Raw genomic sequence first — 16,301 nt, forward strand, 5'->3', positions numbered from 1 at the left:
TCCCACGCCGGCAACCATGCTGTGCTACCCTCCCCACAGCATTAGTCTGCTTGTCGTGGATTACTCGTTAAAGGCAAGCATTGATGATTAATATTTTGGCATGGACACAGGCATGATAACCAGCCGACATCTTCTCTGAAACCCAATGCCGAATGAGTTCAGCAAGGCTTGGCAGTGGGCTAGTCGATTTTTGAACACCTTTCTCGTCTGTTGTTGTTCTTCCCGTCTGTCTTATGACTTTGTGTCACACAGTGCACCTACACACGTCAAGCTGTAAAAGCGTAAAGTTATTTTCAACCAAAAATGCATATCAAGAGGCTTGTCGTTCCGAGCCATTTTTGCAGAGAGGAGTTTTTGGCAAGGCGAGATATCTGTGCTCTTCTATCACGTTCAGTTGATTGATTGATTGGCTGGAGGGTTTAACGCACCGACGCAACGCAGGCGATGAGGTGCGCCGTAGTGGAGGGCTGCGGATTAATTTCGACCACCTGGGGATCTTTAAAGTGCGCCGAAATCTCGTACACACGGGCGTTTTTGCTTTTCGCCTCCATCAGAAAAGCGGCCGCCGCGTCCTGGAATCGAACCCGCGTACTCGTGCTCCGCAGCACAACGCCTAGCCACTGAGCCACCGTGGAGGGTTGCCTGTTTTCTTCCTCCGTACCCAGACGTGAGAACGGTAAGGTAATAATCATGTCATAAATGTGGCGTTGTAATTATTTTCAGGCTTGCTACCCTGGGAATCGAACCCGCCGGGAATCGAACCGCCGGGAATCGAACCCGCGTCCTCGTGCTGAGTAGCGCAAATCTTGCGTTTAGTTGTTCCTAATAGCCAAACGCAGTTCGGAATACACAAGCTACTCTCGAATACCTTTCCGCGCACCGCGTTACTGATGATCCGGGTTTGGTTTTTTTTCCCAGCGTTCCTGCAGTGTCTGGTCTCGCTCGTATTTTAGGTGTGGCTAAATCTGCCTTGCATACAATTTTAGCGGCAGTGGAAAGGAGACAGACATCTCAGATCTTCGAAGTCTATACGTAGGTGTTTACTAAAATCCCGCTGCTTTCTGACTGAGTTCTCAGTCTCCTGTATGGTGTGACTTTTTTCTTTTCGTCGACTAGGTGAGGTAAATTAAGGATCAGGGCTCCTGTATACCATGAAAATTTGGTTGCATCTTCGATACGAGAAAGAAGAGGTTGTGTTAAATTTCGTAAGCACTAATCAGGCTGACATTCGGCGCTGTAGTGCGGAGTACGGGATTTTTTAGGAGTAGTACTGAATTGGAAAAGATTGCAGACCATCGTATTTTTCGATCTTACTTCGCCAGCATAACCAGACAGTTCCAACCCAACTGACTTATTCCGAAATTAAATGTAACCGTCTTTTTGAAATACTCTTTCCCAAGACCATCATTTTGTTCGAATTTCCTTTTTGCAAGCCTTTTCAAAGGCAGGCTATTCCCCCCCCCCCCCCCCCCCCCAAAAAAAAAAAGTGTATGAAACGGGATGCAACACCTCATCCTCTTCAAATTGTCGTGCATTTTCCCCTTCTCGCTCTAGATATTGCTTTTGCCTCAATTCATCGTTGTCTTTCCCCTTACGACCGGCAACCAACCCAGAAACAGGTCAAGCGTCGTGCGCTACAACACGTCTGCTTCACTCAGAGATTCTTTCACGGACATACGACACGGCACGCAACCTCCTCGCCCTCCCCGCGCGCGCATGCGCAGTCCGGTCCCGCTACCCGCTAACCTTAGCGTAGCGTACGGGAGCCGCTATGCTAAAACTCTCTATTATCGAGCGTTGACGCAATCCGTGCCCTTCTCACCTAGCGAGTGTCCCACAGGGAGCGCTGCTGACCGTGCTCTTCCCGCCAATGGTGGTTCCTGCCGGCGAGGCGTGCCCTACTCTGCTTCATCGTCCGCACTCTCCACCATCGCCCCAACAAGGAGCGCCGAGCCGCGCGCTTCAAGGTCTTCCGTTTTACCTCGCCCTCGCCGAGGCGTATTTTCTACACAGGCGTTCGCGGATTCGGCCGGGGAACGTGGATTACGACGCTGCAGTCTCACCCGCCGCGCAGGCACGCACAGGCAGTTGGCAATAACGTCCAGTGACACACGAGTGTACAAGTTACGAAACCGAAACCAAGCGTGCGATCCGCCGAGCAACACGCCCGAGCATTTCCAGCTCTCAATCGCGTCGTTGGCTTGGCGCCATCGCAGGCTCCGAGTGTCGTGTTCGCAAGGCGAGACGTAGGCGCGAGCGCGCGCGTTCCATTTCGGGGTTCGTCGGCCGTCTTCTGTGCCTCTAGGCCTTCTGCAACTGAGAAACCATGGCGGCGAAACCTGTGGTTGTGTCCGTGACGCTTCTTCAGCTGGCGGCCATGTTGTTGGTGTGTCTCCCACGGGACGCTGCGGCGGACAGCGGAGGTGAGTCCCACGCGCTGCGTGTACTTTTATGAGCTCTGGGGCTCTGGCCACCTTACCGTTCCCGTCGCCTGTGCACGCGTGAAAACAGAAACAATCACACGCGTCCCCGTCGTAATATGAATTAGAGGAGCTATGGAAACACTTGTTATCTTGGCGCATCTGCCGTGATGCTGTTACGTGACATTGCAACGTCGAGTCACAGTGAGACTCAGAGGACACTGAAGTGCGCCATTGGCTGTGTTTCAATCAAAAACAACTTCAAATGAGCCTTTTGAACTTACACGTTAGAGATAACGCTTCAGGATAAATGTATTAACCAATTTCGATGAACATTTGTTGTAGTTCAATTCAGGTCATAATTAATATCAACGAGATCACAGCGTCTGGAGAACGTATATTTGCTGAAGGTCAGGCAAAAATCAATATTCTCCAGGAGACAAACAAACAAAAAAGAGTTAATGAGCGGTGGTTGACAGATAAGGTGCATTAAAATGGACAATGTGAAGGCAGCTTAATTAAAAGGCTTAAAAAGTTTCACTGAAGGTCACACTGCGACACTGGTATGTGGCAACAAACGGCACAAGTTTCCCCGAGAGACAGTGATGTCGAAAGAAGGAAGACTCAGCAGTGCCGATTTGGAGCTAAACGCATCGATCCTGCGGCACGGAATAGCGCAACTAGAAAGAGCTGCGCAACAACATCAAGAAAGGAGCATTCCAAAGTGCACATATAATATTTTGCTTTGTGATGTTGCATTGCGGGTAACGAAATGGGACTTGCGACCATCACCATCAAACCTCGCACAAGCTTCAGCCTATGAAGTTCAAGGCCACTTGTTCTTTTAGTGTGATTACAATAAATAAGATTGAATAATGCCGAAGTTAGGCTTGAAGTTGCAGCAGTTTGCGTTAGTAGATTTCTGTATGTTTGGCTAAACAAGATAATGTATTTCTATGCCCTGTTGACAGCGAAAAACATGGCTTTGTTTGTTTCGAGCGACGTCTTGCAGGCTGTCTTCTGTAATTGTTTTTGCCGCCATACATCTCGCACAGTTGACAGTCCGAAAAGTATTCTTAGTGGAACGCGTGCAAAAAAAAAAAAGGAATAGTAACCCTTTCACGTACAAAAGCCGCTGTTTTCCAAACGTTCAAACAAGACGGAGTAAATAACAGGAAACACTTCAGACTTTTTGTCCAGTAGCCGTTCACAGTACGCGCAAGTAAGTGACCTTGAGTCAGAGAGAGAGAGAGATAGCGAGAGAGTGAGATAATAGAGACAGAGACAGAAAATAAACTTTATTTTGAGGAATATTAGTAATGATGAATCTTTAAGGCGGTGCTGATAGTAATGTCGCATCGATGGCTGTTACCGTGAACTGATCAGTGACCCAGAAATTCCTGGCGACCATGCACGCGGGCCTGTAGGTCCGGGTCAGACCTTCGCAGTGCGGACTTTGAATCCCCTTCGCAATGGAGGTAAACCAAAACGGCAACTAAAGGAAATACGTGCTGACAATAGGATGATTCATTTATGATAAGCAGCCAAAGGCACTTACGGCACCTAGGGATTGCGGGCTCCAGCGTGTGCATTCAATAAGCTGCTATGTTCGATTCAGAGGTTACCGTTTTAAGATAACGATGACGTCCTGTCGGGCTCTCTAGGCCTCTGTCGATATCGGTTCGCCAACTCTGGATGAGTCACGAAGCTGGCCTTAGCGGCGCACCCAAGAAGGCGTACAACAGTCCATTGCAGTTCCGCGAATCCAGTTCGCCTACAAAAATCTGTCAAACAATAGGGATAGAGCTTCAAGCGCAGACACCATCAGGTCAATCCTACATCTTTTTCTTGGTCGCGCTGTATGTAGCTTTTAAATTCTCCTTGTGGACAGCCATTTATCAACTATACTATTAAAATAACCTAAAATTTTGTTTTAGCAACAGTATTACGGTTCTTGAATCCACAGGCAACTTTTGATCTTGCCAGCAAGCCATGCCAAGTCAGAACGGGACACTTCGCAGCGTTCCCACGCATGCCCTCCTCGACATCAGCGCCAGGTTTTCCTCTAGTATAGTTTAGTATAAAATTCCATGGATATATAGCATCTACAGGCTAGGCCGTAGTACTTACGTGACCAGGGGCAAAATTCTTGGTTGGGTCCGTTTCAAAAATGCCCATTTCGGGTCCATTTGAGTCGTGCTGTAGTTGCACTCGCAAGTTGCACCAATGTTGGGGACAGAAATCGACGCCCCGCCTTGCTTGGGCTGCGTCATGCTTTCAGCCAATCAGGATTCGCTCTAAATGGACAGTTTGAAGAGGACATGAAGTGGATAAAAAATTCCGCTTCAGGGCCCCTCCGCAAGCAGTACGACGTACCGATCATGGCAAAGGGGCCTTTTACATTTAAACCTGGCTATGCTGACGGTTCTGCGCGACCTCTTCCTTCCTCGTGCAGGTTTGCTCAAGTACATCGGCTGCTTCCAGAAGCTGGCCGATTCGAGTGGCGCCTGCGGCAAGCGGCGCAACGAGTTCAGTCTGCTGGAGCAGACTGTTGGTCAAAGCAAGGATACGGCGGAACAGAACAGGAAGGGACTTTGCTGGTTGGTGAATCTATCAGTCCGCGGTTAAAATATACTCTCTTCCCTTTCCCCTTGATTTCTCAAAATGAAAGCTGTGCTGGCCTGTGCCGCCATCCTGGGTATCACCAGGTACATAGAGGAGCTTGAGTCACGATACAAAAAGTTGCTGCTACCGCCGTGCTTCTAATGTACAGTTGAACCTCGTTATAACGAACACTGATATGACAAATGATCGGCTGTAGCGAACTAAAGAAGCCGCACAGCGGGATATCGGATATAACGAAGGAAAGTTTGACCAGGAATCTGAGAAGCTGCTTAAAAAAAAACCAGTCGTCCGAAACTGCGGAAGTATAAGGCCCTTTTGTTTGTGGACACAGTCGAAAACCTTATCCTGCTCAATGCTGCGAGTAGCCACCAAATGAAGATCACATCATTCATCAAATAAATAACGACGCAAGCCTGCATTGTCAAGGAGCTTTGTTTGTTCTGTTGTAATTTCACGTACTCGTGTTCCGGTTCATTGAGGTTGAAATGCAACAGGGAGAAAGGTAAGGGTTAGCGTGTTTATCGTGGATTCGAAACTTAAACAAAGGGCCCATCTCCCCGCGAGGGGGACTCGAGTAAATGCGTCTTAATACTAATGTAGATCAATAATTCCAACGGCATTGCATCGCTATTTTGGTGCTACGCGACAATACAGGCCTTTTGTAACTTTTACAAAAGGCTTTTCTGGGTTTCTTTAAGTATTTTTGCGCGAGCCAGATTTTAGATTTGTTAAAGCCGATTTTAAGCTCTACTGTTACATGGAATATTGGATAAAATGGACTAATTTGCTGTTTCGATACTACGTCGTTATAACGAGGTTCGGCTGTACTACACTGCCTTATGTTTGTTTGTTTATTTGTATCTCGGGTCAAGGTTATCAAAAACCAGTTTCGAAACATTTACTCCTATATCAATTTACCTTTCTATCGCGGAAACGTTCCCAGCCGGTACTGACCGTAACGAAATGTGCTTGGTCTGTTACAGTAATAAATTATTTTTGCCATCTACCGAACAACCCTGAAGCCCATGCGTGGGCGACCAACATTTGAATAAACCCGCCGCGGTGGCTCAGTGGTTAAAGGGGCACTGACACAAAATTTTGAAGGCGAGATAACTTCGGAGATAGATTGGTGGGAACACATATACATCATCTGCAAAATATCAGCGGTAAATACAGCCTAGAACATATTTAAAATCAATTTTGAAGTGTGCGAAACGCAACCGAGCGGCCAGCAGAGGACCACGCGCAAGTGTAAATAAACAACATCCAAACACGTCACGAGTTTGTGTTTGCCGCTTCCGCACTGCCGGCTCGCCGCTCCAATCGGAGGGCCGGAGGGCGGAGCTTCTGCTCTCGAGAACGAACGACCCGATCGTTGGCGGCGGAGGCGGCGGAGGCGCCGTGATTTCGTCAGCTCATCGGGCAGCTGGCCGCGACCAAAGTTCTACAGCGATTCCAGGCACTCTGTTTCTATTACTGTTTATTACCATTGGATGCGGAAACGCGCCGGAGGCACGAAAAGCCCACTGAGCAAGCCGCACGGTCGCTGTGCAGGCGGCGGCCACGGCCGCGAAGTGGCCCACGCCGGCGCAGGTAGCTCGAGTGATAGCTTGTTACCGCTGCACGAAATTGTCCCCAAGTCCCGACCATGGTGGCTTACATGAGAAAGGAGTTAATGATGCCATGGCGGGTTGCATTAAAAATTGTCATCTGCACCGCTTACGAGAGCGGCACTCGAATATCCGCCGCAGTGCTAAGCCCAACACATCTGTAGGCGGACCTGTAGGCAGACCGGCCGGCTGCTCCCAGCGCGCGTCTTGCCACCCACCGTCTCGAGCGTCGCGCGTCGTTCGTTAGCCGCGGTAGCATTTGCACTCGCAGCGCCTGCGTCACATCCACGGTCGCTTTTTAATTAGGCGCCTCACGAGATCAGTACGGGGGGGCATTCGCAGAAACTGCCGTCGATGCGGATTCGACAGTGCTACGGCGGCTCTGCTCTGTAACTGTGATATCCCTCCGACGGTCACGTGGTCAGCTTTGTTCACGCAAAATCCACAAAATCCATCGTTTCGCGGCACTCGCTGAAACCGAAACTGCGACTGGCCGCATTGAAAATGCCTCTAATTAAACAACCGTCGCACGCTGAAGCAAATGAGGTTTCTACAGGTTATAAGTAGGTCACTAGCTACTTATCGCAACAAAAAAAACAAGATGCAAATTTTTTGTGTCAGTGCCCCTTTAAGGCGTTGCGCTGCTGAGCACAAGGTCGCGGGTTCGATTCCCGGCCGCGGCGGCCGCTTTTCTGATGGAGGCGAAAAGCAAAAACGCCCGTGTGTACGAGATTTCGGCGCACGATAAAGATCCCCAGGTGGTCAAAATTAATCAGGAGCCCTCCACTGCGGCGCGCCTCATCGCCTGCGTTGCGTCGGCGGGTTAAACCCTACAATCAATCAATCAACATTTGAATAAATACGTTAGCTATAACGCGAGTGTCCGGCAGGCCTCATTTGCGGAATTTGAATCCTGTTGATCCTAAAGGCGACGAGGCATGCATTATTTAATGTATATATGTTCAACTGATGGGGCTAGGTGTTTCAGGACAATCAAAATAGGTGGACCTAGGGCATACACCAGATCCGGGAGTCTGCCGAGAGGGAAGGGGACATAAGGATGGGCGTCAGGTTAGGTTACATGATACATCTGTACATCGGTTACGTGTTATAGCCGTACATTGGGGTTGCGATGTTTTGACTAGATTTTTTGCTGGTGGATTCATCAAGTCCCACTAGTATAGCTTCAAAATTGACCACATCCGCGAAGAGTACATCGGCACTAGCGTTGCTTATAAATGAGACTCATGTTTGGTGGCTTTTTTAGGTGGCAGAAAATAGCGGATTAAGCGCAGGACAGTGAGATACAAAAGTGCCGCTCACTAACAGAAGTGGAGGTAACCATCTGCGCATGCGCAGGTCGTGACCGCAGAACAGGTATGATTCTTTATTTTAAGGCAGCAGGGGCGGTATTCTCGAATTTTGTCCCTTTTGCGTCGCTTTCAAAAGTGTCCCTTTTGGCAAGCCCTGATTGGCTAAAAGCAAACAACCGGAAGTGATGTAACGCAAGCGCAACAAACCTACTGTTAACGCCTACTGCTTAACCGGAAGTACGTCACGATGAAAGAGACTCTAAAAGGGACGTTTTCAAAAGAGACAGTTACGAGAATGCCGCCCCAGATCTTAAGTGCCGGTCAATAAAAAAAGCTTCTGTTGATTTTCAGGTAATCTGTGACGTTGTGCATGAACGTAAAGCCTTGTCATGGAGTAAGGTGTTGATTTTAACCGCAAAGATGTTGAGCAATTCGTTTGTGAATCATGAGTCCCGCCGTTAAAAATACCAAGAAAATGCTGAGTGCTCGTGCACGCGTGCCTCGAGGACAAGTTCGTCAGGTTATGCATACCCACTTTGGGAGATTGGCAAGCATTGCCTCCCCCCCGCTCCAAAAAAAAAAAAAAAAAAACTCCATCGTTCATCAAGCCAAGCATACCCGCTTAGGGAGATTGGCCAACATTGGTCACAAAAAAAAAAACCCAGCGTTCGCCGTGTCGTGGCAAAACTTGCTCGGAACGAGAAAGACACGTCATAGCGTACGCCCCTCATTAATTTGTCGTCGTGCGCATGCGCTCTGTACCGCAGAAGAGCCGCGACTTGAATGTTGAAGCTGCTGTATGTGATCATTCACTGCACATGGCCCGGCCTATGCGGTTAGTTCGCACGGCCGAGGGGGAAGAGGCCGCTCTGCTTCGAGAGGCTCGGCGTGCAAAGCATCCGCTGGAGACGATAAGCGGCGCCCGCGGAGTGGCGTACGAAAACGTCGACCAAAACGACCTAGAGCTAGCTCACTTTGGCCTTGCTCAACATGAGTTCGTTGAAATGTCATGCCGCGGACGTCAACCACGAACTACAACGATACTAAAACTCAGCTTTGTGTCCGTCAATGCTCACCTACAACAGCTTCGCCATTCAAGTCTTGCGCGTAAGTGCAGGCTTCCCTGGATTTTTTTCTAACCGCCCAGGCCGTGACTAATCAGTCATGACATTGCTGCTGGTAATGTGGTAAATACCGTGATAGGCATTTATTGGTTCGCTGTTTTCTAATGGATCCTTTTTCGAGTAGCGCACTGCGCATGCGCTACTCTCGCTACCAGCGACCGATCCGCTATTATTGGGAAGGGGGGGGGGGGCAAAATGCAAACAAAACGACGCCATATTGGATTAGCCAGTTGCGAACGCCGAGCCAGCTAAGTGCTGCTGCGTTTTCTGAGCCTTGAGAGCGGCCGAAAGGTAGGCGCTACGGCTACCATCGAAAAATTTCTCTGCCACCAAAACCACGCGCGGCGCCTGGGACGGCTTCCTCAACGATGCAGGGCAGGTGGAAAAAAAAGGGGGCGTGTTCTTCTACAATTCCCCTAATGTAGTTCCGGCCGCCGCCGCTAGAGGGTTACGCTGCTGAAAAAAAAAAAAAAAAAAGGCCCATTTAAACGTTCCTCGTCGAGTAGGTGTAGAAATTAAGGAGGCTGCATTAATTTTCCTCACACCGTCCCGCTTCCCCCGTTCTTGCAGCAAATACTCGAGCTACCTCGACTGCTACATGAAGAACGTGCGGCACAGCTGCGGCGACGGGGCCGGCAAGTACGCGCTGAAGTTCCTCGAGTCGACGACGCAGAAGCACGTGCGCAACGCTTGCCAGAAGTTCGACTCCCGCAAGTGCAGCGCCGCTGTGGCCCCGTCGGCGTCCGGCCTGGCTGTCTTCGGCGTCTCGGCGGCCGTTCTAGTCTTCTCGCTGCTTCTCTGATAAGGACGCTTGAAGAAGGCGAAGCGAGGAGCAGTCACCTGCAAGCCTTCACTGCAACTCTCAGTTGTACAAACGTTAGCCTGCTTTTGCGGCAGCTTCACGTATTGGTGAAGTATGAGCAAGTGCCATGACCTCCGCAACACGCCCCTAATCCCTTTGTTTACAAGCTTTGTCGAAACCGCTTGCATACGGCCAGTCTACCGCGAGAGCAGGTATGTACGTTCCGCCCGTCCCTCCACTGCTGAGGCATTACTCAGGATATTAGTTTTCTACTTTGACAACACATTGTATGAGTGGCGGCCATTGAAGTGTTCGGCCGAGTGCGAATAAGTCTTGTTTTCTCTAACGCGGGACTTTCTTAAGCCACTCGTCAAGCGTGGCTCTATAGCCTGCGTCACTCTATTGTGCGGTTTGATTCCATGCTACCGAATTTGTGTGAACGTATACCACACTCTGCATTAAATACACGCATGTGCAAGTTACACAGATATAGCTTACAACAATTTTGACAGCTTTTATAAATTTATGCGACCTCATTTTAACTCCCCTTGCCTTAATTTTTGGTTACAGGTGACACACAACTAATGCGAGCTTAGTTGAAATGATGGCAACACAACTAATGTGAGCCTCGAAGTGTTGGGCCGAGTACGGGCAAGTGTTGTTTTAGTTTGCGCGGAGCGTTCTTAACCCACTTTTCCAGTGTTTTGCCGTGAAGATCGAAAGCACTTGCGTGGAACCATTGATGTTGGTTGGTTTTCTCCGTACGTCCCCTGCTGCCGGATCACGTGACACGCGAGTGTGTCGCCCACGGGATCAATGTGTCATCCACGAATTACTAGTGACCTACCCCTGACGTCACCGGTGGTTCACGAGACCCACACGGTAGGATAGTGTGATGTACGGGATGCCGAATAAAGCTTCAGGTTCGCAATACCATTGCCGAGCGATTCGCCATAGATTTCTATACTGTGCACTGCCTCTTGAAATACAGTTGAACCTCGACTTTACGAAGCCCAGATTTTACGAATTTTCCGAATGAACAAATGCGGATCTCTCCCTTATTGCTTTCTCGACATTACGAAGTTTCCTATTAAATGAAATGTTTCGTCGGTTCTGGCGGCATTGTTAAATCGATATTCAACTGTACAGTCGCTCAGGCTTTCTTTCTTTTCATATATCGCACGCGTAACACACATACGCCCAAAAGCAGCGTTCTTCTCGAAATTATCAGGGCGGCGAAGTTTCGTCACTTAATGTCTAGTATTATGCCATGTAATAAAGTTTCGTCAACATAGGGCACTGCTTATTTAATATCAGATGTGTGGCACGCATGCAGAAGTTGCACTGAACGCTTATTTGAAGCAGTTTTCGCCGTTTCTTTTGTTTTATATGCAGCCTTATTTTTAACTTTCCTTTACAGCCACTTTTGGGTACAGCCGAGGCAAAGCTGTTGCTAACCTAGTTGAAATGATGGTGAGCTGAAATGTCCTCGGTTATACCTTTCACAATTTTCCCAGGGCCAACTATAAAGCAGTGATGCTCATTCGCGCCGTCGGAAAAAGATAGGAGCAAATCGTTGCAGCAATATCAGTGGTCCTACTCCGAAATGATCGAGCTGACACAAACCTGATATCTGTCTTTGAATCAACTCAGCTGTATACAGAGGGTGCAATCGTTGTTTGTTTACTTGGCGTTGGCGTCTAACGGCGCATGAAGGACGCGTTAGCGTATAAAGAAATCGAGAAACGGTTCGGTTGTTTGAAGAAGGCCTAATGTCGAAGAGATATAAACGAGCGTGCTTATCAATGAGCAGGAACCAAACAAAAGCAACTGGTCTGCGATAAAGGCGCATATGCCGAAAAGTGATAAATGCCACACGAAAGGTGAGGGTGCGTGTAACAGTGTTTGTTATATGATGCTCAGTTAGTGCCACCCGCAGCGATAGTGTTCAGCGGGTAAGACGCTGTGCTGCTGAGCCCAAGGATTTGGGTTCGATCCCCGCTGCGTAATGACGGCGACAAACGAGAGCGCTGGTGTGTCGAGAGTTCGGGGCACGTTAAAGATCCCCAGGTGGTTAAAAGTTAAAGCAGCTCCACTCAACGTGAAAGCTGTCAAGTGCGGACAGCTACGCGGAGAAGTTACGCGGAGGGACCGGGTGAAAATACTTTATTTCACCGAAAATTTCACTTCTACACTTCACGCTCATGCTAAAGCTGTATTCTTTTAGGCTTCACCTAACGCCCATTTGCTTCATGGTGAAAAAGCGACGCGTTTTTCTGCTACGGCTTCCCGTCGAGATTTAGAAAAAAAACTATTCTCCATTCTTTAAGTCTGTTCTCTCTAATAAATTGTGTGCTTGCGATTGTGTGTAGCTCTGTTAGGATGTACTGTTGTCTAGGGAACTTTATACTGCATTCTTACACGCTGCTCTTATTGTGTATAACTGTACTGGCGTGTTGTTTGCCGCCACGTACGACTACCATGCTTGGACGCGGTTGTTACCACGGCGCCTCGAAGTCCAAAGAGGCTTTTTAACTTGTTAAAACCCCGAGATTGTTGAGTCTTTATGTCACGCTGTCTAGTCTTATACAGGTAAACTGTCTTCCTGACTCTGCGGCCGGGAATGTGTGTTTTCTTCGTGAACTGAGTGCTTTGCCTATGACACGTTACAGGGACATCTGACCGAAAATAAAACTGTTTGCTATACACTATACGTGCTCAGTAATACCAGTGCTGACAGCATACAGTTTGCCGAAGCCAAACCCATGACAACACTTACGAAATGCGTACAGACGCCTCCTATGCAGGCGCCAATACCTTAGTGGTGGTGAGTATGCGTAGATGGCCTGTGCTGACTCACACATTAGTCCGCGATGGCATGCAAGTACAACATAGCTTATTTTGTCACTTATTAATATTATTTGAACTTCACTTAGCACAGCAATTTCATTTGAACAATTTAGTACAGGCGTTTGCTTTCCGCAGTCGTTACTTTCATTCCGTTTTCCTGCATCCGGGTTGAACGCACCTCCAGCTTGAAATTACGGCATTTGTTATTTCTTTTTTTCCTTCTTTCTTTTTACCTGTAGCTTGGAATTGAGACACCCGTGGCATTTCATTGCATAGTTTAGCATATCGATTTGCACGGCCCCATTTCACTGACGCGTGACTGAATCGATTGTAGCTTCCGTGATGGCGTCAATTGACACCACGGGCCCTGGTGAGCATATAAAGGAGGGAAAAGTTAACAACAGAACGAAATAAAAACAAACCAGAAATAATTTCAAAACAAAAAATATCATTTCATGGAGCATACTCTAGTCAACTTTCTGTGTATATTTTTGCGGGGGCACTGCAAAGTGGCTGATCGTTGGCGTAACAGCAGGCGTCGAATTAACGTAAATTTCATGGGGCTGTCACTTGCGACAGGAAAATAGTTATCAGTAGTCGTTATTGGATAATAGCCCGAGTATGTTTGCCACTTCAAAATAAAGTGCCCTCTTTCTTGCCTTTCCTCCCTACCTCCTCCTTAACCCAGAATTTCACGGGGGCCGAGGTCCCTTCACCCCCCCCCCCCCCTCTCCTCCTCCTTGCGTACGCCACTGTTGTGCACTACCATTCCCATCTCGTTCGGCTCCAAACAATTCCGTAAACCCCCCAACGCTGTAATACCGTTATATCGAACTCGGATATTTCAAATCATTGCTTACATCGGAACCGTCGGACGCCCTCTGAGCATAGAGCTTCTTACAATATACACTTGAGAGGAATCTGGCGCTAGCGTCTATGCGGCTCATATCAAGGCCGTCTGTGTCGTCAGGGGCCGCCGTTATACTAGATTATACCATGCGCTCGCCTTAGTTTCGTCATTGGCTTGGATTGAAACGTTTTAGTAGCCGTATATTCGAACACAGTGCCACAAAAACGCAAAGAATGATGTGTTATTACATAAGTGGAAAATAAAACAGGCTGTCTTAAAGCTAAGGAGAAAGGATGTAAAGGGTAATGTTGCCGGAACGGTTGTGCCTACTATTCTGCAGGCCAAGCTGGTAGTTAACAAGAATGTTCATATATTGGGGAAACTCATTAGAGACTCTTCTTTTATTAATTTTGCCATTATATATTTCAATTAAGTTGTTTGAAGACCTTGGAAATGTTTTTGAGCGTGCCTCTGAAAACGTCGCCTTCGTGGTGAACCGGTGCACCGACCGTCAGCTACGGTTTAACAAAACTTGTTGCTGAGCGAGTTGGTTCATACTTGAATGTGGCGTTAGACAGTCGTGGACGAAGACAAGATAGGGTGGATACAGGCTCCCGTATCTGTCGTATGATCTTGCCTTCGTCGAAGTACAATTGGTTTCTTTTTTTTTTTTTTCGTCGGCTACAGCTTTCGCGGCGACATATTACCGTCTCAGTCATACGTTCCTTCGACTCCGGCATGGCCAATGTTAGGTACGATCACGCACTGCCTGCTCTTTCACCGAAGACGCAGTTGCCATGGCTCACGGCTACCACAAAACAGGAAGGATTTCGCCTACCACGTAGCTCGTAGCATGTTAATGCAGTGAAGAAAGCAAATCCAAAAACCGCTGAAGAAACCAATGGCCATGCCAAGCCCAAGCCAGAAGCTGTGGTTTTCCCATAATCCCCCATGACGACATTGATCCCCAGGTGCAGTTTCCTGTTCAGTATACTTCTTCGAAACTCATATGCCTCTGAAAGGGTTTGTGTATCCATTTTATATTGTGTATATTTATCCTAGACAATATAACAACTATATTACGACCCCATCCGGATGAGATAAATCCGAGTTCGACTGTATCGGCAGGTTTTGGAGGCAGCTGCACCCTTCAAAACGTGCGCCGAGCTAAGCAGGCCGATGCATTCCCAGCCGTACGTTCAAAGCCAAAGCCGGGGGTCGCAGCCGTACCCCGCATCGCTCAAAAAAAGGTGGGTCTGACGGAGCAGCAGATGCAGATACAGACAGACAGCCGAACAAATCGAGCTATTCAACGGGCATTCACGATCGGCCAGGCGCCGCTCCATGAAAAAGTGCGGGCGCTGGCATGAGCGACTAGCCGAAAAAGAGGCGAGCGGACAGGCCGCCGCGATACCATTGTCTTCCCCGGCGGCGTTGTACTACGGCTGCCGCTAGTTTCGCCCGGTCACGACCCTGGCGCTGCGTAGGAAGTCGTAAAGACGAACCATTGTCTCGACCGTGTGTGTGTGTTGCGCCTCTTCGAGCACGGGTGCACGATATAACGTATACGGTCACGCGGAGCATGTTGTAGCGCCACACAATACGCACGTCCGCCCGAGATTATTAGCGCGGTTCGTTATGCAGAGGGTGCAGCAGAGGCAGCAGGCGAGATACGTGCGGGTATTTATGGCTGCCCGCGCCGGACTGAGTTCATCACGCCTATATGCGCAACGCTTGGAGAACAATGCCGATCCCGCGGTTCTGATACCCGACAACTGTGAAGCTTGGCCTTTCATCCAGCGGCCCTCTCGGGTTAAACAAAAAGAAAAAAAAAACGCTTTTATTGCAGAAATTTCCAGGTTTTTTGCTGTCGCACAGGTGTGTGCACCATAATGCAATTAAGTCTTGGAAATGTGGTTCGGCGCACGATTTGTGAACGACCATATGCGGTTGCTCAGGAAAAAAAAAAAAAAAGTCCGGTCGTAAAGCTCCGCAGTCTGAGCGGTAATAGCGAGTCTGGCACAAACTTAGTTTGTTGAATTGCACTTTGATGTGGACTTATATCGTGATTACCGTAAGCAGAGTTTGATGTGTACTTTAGACTACTGATGTGTACTTTAGACTTAAGTCGCGATTACACTTTCTCAAAAGAAACAGGGACGAAGGAAGAAACGCGCACTCGTCCATGCGTTTCTTTCAACTGTTCTTTCAAGGCCAATCTTCCTAAACACTTTCATGCTCAAAGTCAACTATTTTTGCAACAGCTGCTTGACCAGTTCTGTTGTATATAAAACCTGCGCGAATGCCTTCACGAAGCGCTTTGGTATACTCCGCAAAACAATCAGGAACATTCAATATAGTTTCCAACTGGGCCGGCTCGCTGTGATGATAGTTTCTTAGGAAGTATACTAGAGAGGAAACTTCCCCAGGGAATCCATGTCGTCATGGGAGACTATGCGAAGACTACAGCTTCTGGCTTGAGCTTGGCATGACATTTGGATTCTTAAGCGCTTTTTGGAGTTTGCTTTGTTTTCTATGCTTTGATATGTCAAGAAAACCGTTCCGACAGACTCTCATGCCTTCCTTTTTCCTTAGCTTCAAAATGGTGTGTTTTTTTTTTTCTACACATGAAACAGAGCACTCCTGTTGACGGTTTTGTGGAACGGCGTTTGAATTTACGGCCACTAAAACGTTTCAGTCCAAGCCA

The 16,301-nt window shown here is 48.3% G+C and overlaps 1 protein-coding gene across 2 annotated transcripts; it reads left to right on the top strand.

Moving 5' to 3' along the window:
• The first annotated feature begins 1,911 nt into the window (after positions 1–1,911).
• On the top strand, positions 1,912–12,605 carry LOC144159532 (uncharacterized). Of its 2 annotated transcripts, none has more exons than XM_077691094.1 (3): positions 1,912–2,423; positions 4,876–5,020; positions 9,663–12,605. In XM_077691094.1, exons 1-3 carry the CDS (start codon positions 2,327–2,329, stop codon positions 9,892–9,894), a joined length of 474 nt encoding a protein of 157 aa, XP_077547220.1. In that variant the 5' UTR covers positions 1,912–2,326; the 3' UTR covers positions 9,895–12,605. The 2 variants fall into 2 exon arrangements, with proteins under 2 accessions (XP_077547220.1, XP_077547219.1); XM_077691093.1 differs by lacking the exon at positions 1,912–2,423 and adding an exon at positions 3,623–4,248.
• Positions 12,606–16,301: the final 3,696 nt, after the last annotated feature.

Source organism: Haemaphysalis longicornis, unplaced genomic scaffold (assembly GCF_048455015.1).
Source record: "Haemaphysalis longicornis isolate Haplotype H1 unplaced genomic scaffold, Haemaphysalis longicornis Haplotype H1 scaffold_10, whole genome shotgun sequence".
In the NCBI taxonomy this organism is placed as follows: domain Eukaryota; kingdom Metazoa; phylum Arthropoda; class Arachnida; order Ixodida; family Ixodidae; genus Haemaphysalis; species Haemaphysalis longicornis.